The following is a 12,408-nucleotide window of genomic DNA, read 5'->3' as shown; positions in this document are numbered from 1 at the left end:
TGCTGGAATCATTCCAGTGGTTTAGGTGGAGATGTGGAACACACACACACTCACACACACACACACACACACACACACACACACATTTGAATGGATTTAATGCACTCGGTATAAAGTCTTGCACTTCATCGTTGTACGTTCCACTCAATAAATAACACTATTTTGCTACCTTTTTCCATTACTCTACCCTCATCACCGTCTTACCATCTCTTCCCCACTTCCCCTACATATCTCTCTCGCTTCCTTCCGCTTATCTCATTAGCAGAGTTGGGAAGTTTGATACTACAGTTCATTGGACGTTTTAACAGCGTTTCCTTTTAAGAGCAATGGAACTTTATCGTCATCTAAAAAGCGTCTCGTTAACTGCAACGGAAACGACTGGTTTGTTTCCATTCGTAGAAATCGAACGGAGGGCAAAGACTCTGAGTCAACGACGTTGCGACACCTGCTACAGACGTCTCGTCAGCGGCGGGGACTGATGACCGCGTAATGGACAGGCCGTCTGCGAGCAGATAAAAGCGGCGGCGGCAGCTTCCCGCTGTTAGGGTTCCCACAGCCACCATGAAGGCGTCGCTGCTGCCGTTGCTGGTCGCCGTGGCCGCTGTCGCGTCCACAGTCCTCGCAGACAACCCGGACGACCTGCCGCACTTCGGCACACAAGACGACATCTCGCCGCTGCTCCACAACAAGGAGCTCGTGCAGGCGCAGATCAACTGCGTCCTCCACAACGGCCACTGCGACAAGCTCGGCATCAAGCTGAAGAGTGAGTACAGCGCGGTCAGCCGACTTTCGAGTCAACTACTTGACAAGTTAGCTGAAGTCGTGGGACTTGTTTAGAGACTTTTAGGAACCCAGACAAGCTTTCTTGTAACGTATTTCCTCCCTAAATGCTCAAGTGGCTCTATAGAAGACATGCTGGTTATTGCTTGCTTTGGATATCACTTTCATATTATTTATAGTTGTTGTTGTGGTCTTCAGTCCAGAGACTGGTTTGATGCAGCTCTCCATGCTACTCTATCCTGTGCAAGCTTCTTCATCTCCTAGTACCTACTGCAACATACATCCTTCTGAATCTGTTTAGGCCGACCTTTGTGACCGAGCAGTTCTAGCCGCTTCAGTCTTTAACCGCGCGACCACTACGGTCGCAGATTCGAATCCTGCCTCGGGCATGGATGTGTGTGATGTCCTTAGGTTAGTTAGGTTTAAGTAGTTCTAAGTTCTAGGGGACCGATGACCTCAGATGTTAACTCCCATAGTGCTCAGAGCCATTTGAACAATTTTTTTGAATCTATTTAGTGTATCCATTTCTTGGACTCCCTCTGCGATTTTTACCCTCCACGCTGCCCTCCAGTACTAAATTGGTTACCCCTTGATGCCTCAGGATATGCCCTACCAACCGATCCCTTCTTCTAGTCAAGCTCTGCCACAAATTTCTCTTCTCTCCAATTCTATTCAACACCTCCTCATTAGTTATGTTATCTACCCATCTAATCTTCAGCATTCTTCTGTAGCACCACATTTCGGAAGCCTCTATTCTCTTCTTGTCTCAACTATTTACCGTCCACGTTTCACTTCCATACGTGGCTACACTCCATACAAATACTTTCAGAAACGACTTCCTGACACTTAAATCTATACTCGATGTTAACATATTTCTCTTCTTCAGAAACGCTTTCCTTGCCATCGCCAGTATACGTTTTATATCCTCTCTACTTCGACCATCATCAATTATTTTGCTCCCCAAATAGTAAGACTCATTTACTACTTTACGTGTCTCACTCTCGAATCTAATTCCCTCAGCTTCACACGAGATAACTCGACCACATCCTCGTTTTGCTTTTGTTGAAGTTCATCTTATATCATCCTTTCAAAACACTGTCCATTCCGTTCAACTGCTCTTCCAAGTCCTTTGCTGTCTCTGACAGAATTACAATGCCATCGGTGAACCTCAAAGTTTTTATTTCTTCTCCATGGATTTTAATTCCTACTCCGAATTTTGTTTCCTTTACTGCTTGCTCAATATATAGATTGAATAACATCGGGGATAGGCTACAACCCTGTCTCACTCCCTTCCCAACCACTGCTTGCCTTTCATACCCCTCGACTCTTATAACTGCCATCTGGTTTCTGTACAAATTGGAGATAGCCTTTCGCTCCCTGTATTTTACCCCGGCCACCTTCAGAATTTGAAAGAGAGTATTCCAGTCAACATTGTCAAAAGCTTTCTCTAGCTTTCCTTAATCTATTTTCTAAGATACATCGTAGGGTCAGTACTACTTCACGAGTTCCAACATTTCTACGGAATCTAACTGATCTTCCCCGAGGTCGGCTTTTACCAGTTTTTCCATTCGTCTGTAAAGAATTCGTGTTAGTATTTTGCAGCCGTGGCTTATTAAACTGATAGTTCGGTAATTTTCACATCTGTCGGCACCTGCTTTCCTTGCGATTGGAATTATTATACCGTTCTTGAAGTCTGAGGGTATTTCGCCTTATAGTAAGCATTATAATTTTAAAAACTTGACAAAATCTTTAACACAATTCACGACAAACTCTTCAGATTTTATGCCTAGGACCAAATAAGAGAGCGTTCAATAAGTAATGCAAGACCTAGTACCTGAAGGCAGGTTGCTTTTGTTCAGGATTCCAGTACACCATATTAATCCCCGCTCTTGTGGCTACAAAACCCTATTTTTCAGCATAACCTCCGCGCATATCAGCACTGTATGGTGGCTACTCGAGTGCCTCCCACTTGAGTTGGTTTAATTTCAGTGTTGTGACATCTGTGACAAGGGGCGTGCGGTGTTACAAACTTGGAGCACCATTCCACAACAGTGGTTTCCGACAGAGATGCTGCCCCGCATGCATTTATCATTTTACGATGGCTGTCAGCCGATGTTTGTCCTTCGGTAGCCAAGAAACGAATAACAGCACTTTAGTCCTGTTGGGGCGTATTTGATAATAACGTCGCCCAAGTTCACGTTTCCGCATTTATCGCACGAACATCGGAAAGACACGAATGCCATACTAGTCGGTGCTTAGATATCAGCGTCAAGTCGTGATACGTTGCATATTTGCTGCAGCAACGTTCTCAGACGGAAACTTTGGATCGTCCCTTATATTTAAAGTTGTATGTATCCTCCAGAATATTCGTCACACTTCCCAAGCAGTTAAACTAGCTCTTTATCCTTCGTGTTGCCCTCTTTCCCGCACATTCAATATCCCCAGCGAGTTCAGTCTGATATCACCATCTTAAGGAGTATTCCAGTACAGAACTCCTTTATAAGCCATCCACAGAGCTCCACAGTCCAACCAATGAATTCAAGTTGTCAATTCCTCTACTTGCACTTGGCTGTACACACTCATACAACAAAGCAAGTAGGTATTTGACAATTTCTGATAAAACACTGCCTTACCACAAACTTTGGTATGTCAAGTGGACACCATATCCAAAATTATTAAACCTCTTTGACCTTAAAAAATCGTGGCGAAGCTGTAGCATTCAACCTGAGGTGCCCGATTCGAATCCTCTCCAAGAGAAAGGTTTTGGGCGAAAAATTCGAGATATGAGTCTATAGTTCTTGCTTATGTGATTATACTGCAACGTTTTTAATTTCATTTCGAGCCCACTTGCAATGTTTTAATTAGTGAGGAAGTAATCTTTTTTTCACGAAGATGTAGCCACTGAACAGAAACAACGAACTAGGAGGATATCAATGCCGTTTCCGTGAATGTTACACAAGCAGCTGACAACTGAAATAAATCTGCATTAAAAGCGTAGTCTTCATATGTAAAGCTCTAGACAAAACACCGGCTACTAAAACACAACGCTACTGCAACAATATCAGTTTCATGCATTAGGTAAGCCTTTTGGTACAAGTTTGTGATTAGCTATTTTCATCCTCTTTTTCACTTTGGATGTAGCTATGAAGTGATAGCTTTCTACTGCGCCGTTAGGCTACAAATAACGCTTTTCCACAAGGGAAATTGCTGTTTATTATTATCAGTTTCCTCTCACGTCCTTCTGATAGGGAGAAGAAGTTTTTCCTATTCCAGCAACATCTTCGTGCATACATACAGGGAATCTTTACCATTGACCTCGCATCTTGGAGGCGGAGGGCTAACGTTCCCGATGGGTCATCCAGATTTAGGTTTTCATCGTTTTCCTGAATATACCTGTATTAATTTGAATGCCGCGATGCTTCCTTTGAAATGGGTACTTCTGACTCCATTCTTGCCCTCTGCAACTTGGGCTCCGTTTCTAAAGATCTCTTTGTCGTCTTCCCTTGAGAGCGAATAATGTGAACTACAACAGTTAACATAGGTCACGAAAGAAGTAAGATGTCAAATCAATAACATCTTCAGCCTTGTATATTTCCAATATCATTTTATTTTTGTTACCAGTTTGGCGTTGGACTACGCCATTTTCATTCACCTGACCGACGAGTAGGAAGAATGTACAGTCGAAGTAAGGTCCAGCATAGAGTTACTGGTATCCTACAATTCTTTTTAACAACATGATCACTTCATAGATGAATGAATGGTCAGGTTCTTAAAAACAAGTCTACAGATACCAGAGACTATGTGCTGTTCCCTATGTCGACTGTACCAGCGGTGGGGCCTGGAGACGGCGTAGTGTAACGCCGAAATTGGTTACAGAAATAAAATAAAATTGGAAATATATACGGTTGAAAACGTTTTTGGTTTCACATGTGTAAGACATCACGATAGCTGTGGATTTCGTGAAAAATTATTGTGGACCACCTGCGTGTCTTCCCCGACGGCAGTGATACATTCAAGCGGGACAACTTTGTGTCAAAAAGCCTGAATCGTGCCACAGCGTGATAGTGAATTTACGTTGATGTCCTGGTCAGGAAATTCACTTGATCCGATTCCTACGGAAACTACCGGACGCCTACTCCGCGCCCACAAACGACCTGCCCGTAATTTACGACAACTGTACGAATTGCTGCCGATACTTGCTACCACGCACCTCCATTAACCTAACATGGAACCGTCCGATTCCTGCAACGCACGATCGCTACTATATTACATTCCAAAGGGGACGAACACACTGCTAAGAACCTAGGTGCTCAGAAAGTTTTGGCTCATTGGTTTATCTTCAATGGTGAAAAGTCTACGGCTGTGAGCTTAGTGAAGTACGTACACATATGTTGTGTTTGTCCCTAGGCAGAAAAAAAGTATAAATGACTTGACGTTACCGCTAAACAGGTTTCGAATTTATAAAATATTCATCTACTGCTAAAAGGCCGTATATCTAGGGAAAAAAATGGTTCAAATGGTTCTGAGCACTATGAGACTCAACTGCTGAGGTCATTAGTCCCCTAGAACTTAGAACTAGTTAAACCTAACTAACCTAAGGACATCACACACATCCATGCCCGAGGCAGGATTCGAACCTGCGACCGTAGCGGTCTCGCGGTTCCAGACTGCAGCGCCAGAACCGCGCGGCCACTTCGATATCTAGAAAAACCCCTAAGAAGCATCTTCGGAAATTCATTCATATTAATTGTTCATTATTTGCATTTAGCCAAATTCTGCTCAAATCTACCTTAAATTAAGGGGTACATAATTTGAAACACGACTTTGGAGAATTCCAGCCTGATTTTGCAACTAAGCAGTTAAGTACAAAATATCTGCAATCTCACCACTTGTTTCTGTTGACGACTTGTTGATCTTTTATTGGTTAAATGCGGATTAGGTAATTTGTTAAAGTGTTGAGACCTCCCCCCTACGATCTCTATTCGTGGCTTCAAACCCATCAACACAGACGTTGGGTTGGGAGGACAATTATCCACCCTATTTCTACCAAACCCTGCCCAGTGATATTTTCAGTAAACTGGTACTAAGATGCAGTTGAATGATTGTTTCGCGAGTTCCTTCAATGACAGGGACTTGCTTGGAGTCCTTATTTTCTACCCACAAGTTCTGAACACTACTACACAAGTGACTGCAATGTGCCTGATACCTAAAAATATGAGAACGCGAAGGTGAGTGACACGCCCTGCAGCAGCTCTGTATTCACTTGCACCTCGAAAAGTAAACTACGGCATACAGAGCAGGTGGCAACTACTTCGCCAGGCAGAGCTAGCGTCCAATGCACCACGTAAGCGATGACTTAATGCGGTTACGTTGCCATCTGTAGGCGAACCACAAACTGTCGCCTCATACTGTGGTTGTTTTTTTCGTTAATAAGACACGCCAAGTATATCTCTCTTGTCCATGGCGAACACCCCCTAACACTAAGCTGCAAAAAAGCAGAACAAGCAATACACTTTGTCAACACAACAAAAATTTTTTTTTCCCTATCAAAATTTTTGTTTATTTATAACAACACTACATAATATCAGACCAAACTCGACTGCTACTGAAATGGTAAGAGCATGGATCTGGGAATTACGAGACGCTGGGCAAAAAAAAAACTAACATTTCGTACTTTCATTATTTTCTTTTTTATTCTCAATTTTCTCAAATGTAGCAAATATTTAAAAAATTTACCCAGAGGCATATGATTTTTAAAAAAAAACAACGATTGGAAAATTCATAAACATTTAAGAAAATATAGATTTTAAAAAGTCGATGAAAAGCCAAAAATCAGAAGCATTTGGATACGGTTTTAAAAGAATTACAGGGAACCTTTAATTCTGGCGTAGAATAGTCACTTTTTAAAGTAAACAAGTTATATTAAAAATATTTAAACTAAGTAATTCCTTACATTGATTAAAGGAAAAAAAAACTTATTGTGATATACTATGGAAGGCGGAATAGTAATGCCTCTGACTTTTTTATTTGAAGACTCTTACAGTATTTGAAATAAAACATACCTTATTAACATTCTACATCTTCACCCAGCGAGGTGGCGCAGTGGTTAGCACACTGGACTCGCATTCGGGAGGACGGCGGTTCAAACACGCGTCCGGCCATCCTGATTTATATTTTCCGTAATTTCCCTAAATCGCTTCAGGCAAATGCCGGGATGGTTCCTTCGAAAGTGCACGATCGACTTCCTTCCCCACCCTTCCCTAATCCGCTGGGACCGATGACTTCGCTGTTTGGTCCGCTCCCCCGAACTACACCTTCATTCTTCAGACTACATATTTATATTTCAACATAGTCACCCTGCCGACTGACGCATTTCTCGCAATGAGAGATCAGCTAGTTTATATCGTCACAGTCGAATGTTTGACATTGTTGATGGAAGGCCGGCCGTTGTGGCCGAGCGGTTCTAGGCGCTTCAGTCTGGATGCCTCGGGCATGGATGTGTGTGAAGTCCTTAGTTAGGTTTAAGCAGTTCTAGGGGACTGATGACCTCAGATGTTAAGTCCCATAGTGCTCAGAGCCATTTGAACCATTTGTTGATGGTACCACAACCTCACCTCTGCTTGCATCGCTTCATCACTGCCAAACTGGAGTCCTCGAAGGTGTTCTTTAAAGTCTGGAAACAAATGAAAATCAGATGGATCCAAGTCGGAACTGTATGGAGGACGACTGATGACAGTGAATCCAAGGCGTCAGATAGTGGCAGATGTCGCAGCGCTCGTGTTGGTTGTCATGCTGAAGCAGAGGTAGCAGCTTATGTGGATTAACTTTTCGAATTTCTGTTTTCAGTTTTCTACGTTACACACCGCCGCGATTCACACTTTAGTTCGGCACCCTCTGGCGGCAAAGGTTCGCCACTTGCCAGCCAAGTGGGTAAGTCGACCGAACAATATGCATACACGCAGTACTTCAAGCGACTTTTTTGACTAGAGACTCCATCAGGAGTTGTGTGCACCACGACTTCCACACCAGTTTTATCATTGGTCGTTGAAATAGAAATCCGAATTTTGGTTGCAAACAGAAATAAAGATTTCTACTTAAAAAAACAATAATAAATCTCCTTCTGTTATTAGTACTTCAATCGATAATTACAACAAAATAAAAAATCGGAGAAAATTACTTTTCAGCGCGCCCTCTTAGTTATATATCAACAATTCTCGGATTTTTCCAGTTTCTTGTAGTGGGACACCTTGCTTCTTTGTCAGCTTTCATAGTTATAGATCAACGGGAAATACCCTACAGGTTTTGATGGGTTTGCGAGTACCGAAATATGTGATATAAATGGTCGCATCTTTCGATCGCATTGACTTGCAAGGTTATATTTTTCACAATGTCTAGGGACCTTAGACCTTAGCATATTATACAAATTTAAAATTCATACCTCGACCCGTTCCTGAGAAGAATGGGTTTTAACAGACGGACAGACAGAGACAGAGGGACAACAAAGTGATCCAGTGAGGATCCCATTTTTACCGATTAAGGTACGGAACCTTAAAAACGTGAAATAGTGAAGCATATATGAAGCTGTCCTAAAGGTAAATACGAAGAGATCCAAAATGGCAAGGGATGATGAAAGAAGATTAATGGATACGGCACGAGGTTGGTTTAATATTTTGTGGAATTCAGGAAAATAATCTAAAATTTGATGGGCGCTGTACACTGTGTGTGTGTCCTCACTCAATTAAGGATACGTCTACTGGGAGATGGGAGGGTGCCGCCTCATTAACAAAGGAACCGGTGCAAGGAAGAGGAGTGAAGAATATTGGGGAAAAGTTGGGGGGAATGATAACACTGCGCATCCTGGAGGAGGATATTAGTGTTTAACGTCCCGTCGACAACGAGGTCATTAGAGACGGAGCGCAAGCTCGGTTCAAAATGGCTCTGAGCACTATGGGACTTAACATCTATGGTCATCAGTCCCCTAGAACTTAGAACTACTTAAACCTAACTAACCTAAGGACATCACACAACACCCAGTCATCACGAGGCAGAGAAAATCCCTGACCCCGCCGGGAATCGAACCCCGGAACCCGGGCGTGCGCGCAAGCTCGGGTGAGGGAAGGATGGGGAAGGAAATCGGCCGTGCCCTTTCAAAGGAACCATCCCGGCATTTGCCGGAAGCGATTTAGGGAAATCACGGAAAACCTAAATCAGGATAGCTGGAGACGGGATTGAACCGTCGTCCTCCCGAATGCGAGTCCAGTGTGTTAACCACTGCGCCACCTCGCTCGGTCTGCGCATCCTAACAGAGGGATCCAGCGAATTAGAAAATTCTGCGAAATAATCTTCTTCTTTAATGTAAGCTCAGATGTTTGTAAGTTTTATAACAGATATACTTACATATTGTGTATTTGTTGCAGAAGCGATTCCTGAAGTCATAACCAACAAATGCCGCAAATGCTCACCACGGCAGAAGGCCAACGCGGAGAAATTGAAGAATTTCCTCCTGAAGCACTACCCCGGCGTCTGGGAGGCGGTTATCCGGAAGTACACGAAGAGGGACACCCACTGACGAGGAGACGTCACTACCCACGCCACGGCGTCGTCGCGGCAGAAGTGGCGACGCCTCGCGTATAAGAACTATGCCGATCCGGTGTGCCAGCTTCAGGAAACTGTAGTTTACGACCCATAAGGGACTAACACGAGTTGTCTTAACGACATTTTAACTGCTCTAGCGGGATATGACGTAAAGGAAGTATTATGATAAAACCGAGCAATGTACTGCATTATGATTTGACTTTGTGCACAGAAATCATCATTACGCCATATTATTAAATGTTACCAAGTAACGTATTTATTGTTTCTTTTAATAATATCCTTTCCACACCTGAAATGGTTTTTCGCTGCAAATAAGACAGAAATGTATAACATATACTGATGTTCCTAATCTGAACGGGATCTGCATTCATAAGTCACCATTAATGGCGGATGCACTTTTACTTCTCAAACGGGTTTTAACTTCTCTTTTATGTAAGGTGCTGGAACACACGGAAAATGATTCCAGTCTCTCAGCAAATATTCTGTTAAAGGTGAAGCAGATGCACCTGTAACATACTCGGAGAATGTGAAGTATTGCTTGAAAATTAACGAATACTATGTAGCACGTAACTGTCTACGATTAACTGGGCTTCGGAAAACAAAATCAGGAGATTCAATGTACATCAGGGCCTTTACACTAAAGTTAACAAAGTCAGCATTTCGTCTGCGGTAGTAAGAATGCAAAAATCATTTTAGCGACGTTATAAGGAAAACGAATTGAAAGTAATTACTTGAAAAACTCTCATATTTTTTTGTGAATATCACCGCTGCTGATACACCGGAAATACTGTGGCTTTTGATGCTTCGTATCGGCGACATGTCTAAGGTGTACATGGACACTTACACATTCAGTATGGCATTCGATTGAGAAGGAACCGCTTAAGTGCAAGACTCCACGTTCAGTCTTCAATAAGGCTCATTTGAAAACATTATACACTGAAAATTATTAACTGCTGATGACTCACCACGTGCATCAGGAGGGCAACAAAAAATGAGTGTCCGGGAGGTATGTATTACACTTCACTGAACGGACATCATCGACATTCAAGAAATCTTCAAAAGAAACCATTAACTTGCATTTTGAACAAAGTAGGATTCTAGGTAGAATTTTTGGAGTTCCCTCATAGCAGACAAAAAAGGTCCACGATTTCAACAACTCTTCGCCAAACATCTTAAACTTACCCCCTACTCTAAATTGTTGTGTGTCATCAGTGTTAGAAGCTTCAAGAGGTGGAATTGTGTGTTATGGGCCGTAAAATTATCACACTTATCACTAAATTATAGTACATCTACATCTACGTCCACATCGATACTACGCAATCCACCATACGGCGCGTGGCGGAGGGTACGCGGTACCACTGCTAGTCATGTTCTTTCCAGTTCCACTCGCAAACAGAACGACAGAAAACGACTGTCTATATGCCTCCGTACGAACCCTAATTTCTCTTACCTCATCTTCGTGGTCCTTTTGTTGGAGGCAACAAAACTGTTCTGCTGCCAGCTTCAAATGCCTGTTCTCTTTTCTCATTTGTGTTATTCTAAAAGAACGTCGTCTTCCCTCCAGGGATTTCCTTTTGAGTTCCAAAAGCATCTTCGTAACATTTGTGTGTTGTTCGAACCTACCAGTAGCAGATCTAGCAGCCCCCTCCCCTCCCCCCCCCCCCCCCACCCTAGCTTCCTACGTGGGGTCTCCTTTACAGATGAACCACAGCTTCCTAGATTCTTCCAACAAATCGAAGTCGACCAGTCACCTTCCCTACCGCAAACCTCGTATGTTAGTTCCATTTCATATCGCTTTGCATCGTTACGCCGAGATATTTAAACGAAGTCACTGTTTCAAGCAGGACATTGCTAAAGCTGTATCCGAAAATTTCGGGTTTGTTTCTCCTATTCGTCCTCATTAAATTACATTTTTCTACATTTAGAGCCGCCATTTATCATGCCAGCTATAAATTTTGCCTAGGTCACCTTGTGTCAACGTAGAGTCACTTATCTTCGACACTTCCCTGTACATCACTCATCAGCGGACAATTGCAGATGGCTGCCCATGCTGCCTACCAGATCATTTAGCGACGGTCCTCTCACACCTCCCTGGGGCACTCGTGACGATGCCCCTGTCTCTGACGAACACTCGCCGTTGAGGATAATATACTGGGGCCAGCCTCGGTGGCCGTGCGGTTCTGGCGCTGCAGTCCGGAACCGCGGGACTGCTACGGTCGCAGGTTCGAATCCTGCCTCGGGCATGGGTGTGTGTGATGTCCTTAGGTTAGTTAGGTTTAAGTAGTTCTACGTTCTAGGGGACTTATGACCTAAGATGTTGAGTCCCATAGTGCTCAGAGCCATTTGAACCATTTGATAATATACTGGGTTCTATAAGAAGGCTTAGAGCCACTGAGATATCTATGAACCTATTCCATATTCTCGTACCTTCTTTAAAAGCCTGTAATGGGGCACCGCGTCAAACGCTTACCGGAAATCTATAAGTAGGTAATCAGACTGTTGCCCTTCATCCACAGAGTTCTCAGTATATCAAGTGAGAAAAGGGCCAGCTGAATCTCACAAGACTGATGTTTTCTAACACCATGCTGATTCGTCGACATAAGCTCCTCGGTCTCAAGAAAATTTACTATATTGCAGCTGAGAATATGTTCAAGGATTCTGCAGCAAACTGATGTTAGGGAGATTGGTCTGCAATTTTGTGGGTCCGTTTTTTGGCCTTCTCATACACCCGAGTTATACGCGTTTTTTTTCCAGTCGCTTACGACTTTGTGGTGGCGAGAGATTCGATATAAATGCAACCTAAGTAAGGGGCCAGTGTTTTAGAGTATTTTTTGAAAAACCGATTTGTCATTCCAATCAGACCAGGTGACTTATTTCTTTTCAATTCCTTCATTTGTTTTTTCTGCTCCAGGAATGCTTATTACTATGTCGTCGATATGGGAGTCTGTTCGATGGTCAAACGAGGGTATGTTTTGCGAGGTGCCGAGGTGGAGAAGAGTTTGTACCTCTTTAATTCTCACGAAATTTGCATGA

The 12,408-nt window shown here is 43.1% G+C and overlaps 1 protein-coding gene across 1 annotated transcript; it reads left to right on the top strand.

Moving 5' to 3' along the window:
* The first annotated feature begins 561 nt into the window (after window positions 1–561).
* Window positions 562–9,511, top strand: LOC126176195 (ejaculatory bulb-specific protein 3-like). The gene is made up of 2 exons (XM_049923339.1): window positions 562–763; window positions 9,198–9,511. Exons 1-2 carry the CDS (start codon window positions 562–564, stop codon window positions 9,347–9,349), a joined length of 354 nt encoding a protein of 117 aa, XP_049779296.1. The 3' UTR covers window positions 9,350–9,511.
* Window positions 9,512–12,408: the final 2,897 nt, after the last annotated feature.

Source organism: Schistocerca cancellata, chromosome 3 (genome assembly GCF_023864275.1).
Source record: "Schistocerca cancellata isolate TAMUIC-IGC-003103 chromosome 3, iqSchCanc2.1, whole genome shotgun sequence".
NCBI classification, from domain to species: domain Eukaryota; kingdom Metazoa; phylum Arthropoda; class Insecta; order Orthoptera; family Acrididae; genus Schistocerca; species Schistocerca cancellata.
This window is presented reverse-complemented; position numbering and strand designations above follow the sequence as displayed.

Bases quoted from the DNA above. Each gene is read 5' to 3' on its own strand.
- LOC126176195 (XM_049923339.1), top strand. From the start codon at position 562: ATGAAGGCGTCGCTGCTGCCGTTGCTGGTCGCCGTGGCCGCTGTCGCG. The intron at 764-9,197 runs GTGAGTACAGCG...TATTTGTTGCAG, and splicing joins GCTCGGCATCAAGCTGAAGA to AAGCGATTCCTGAAGTCATA.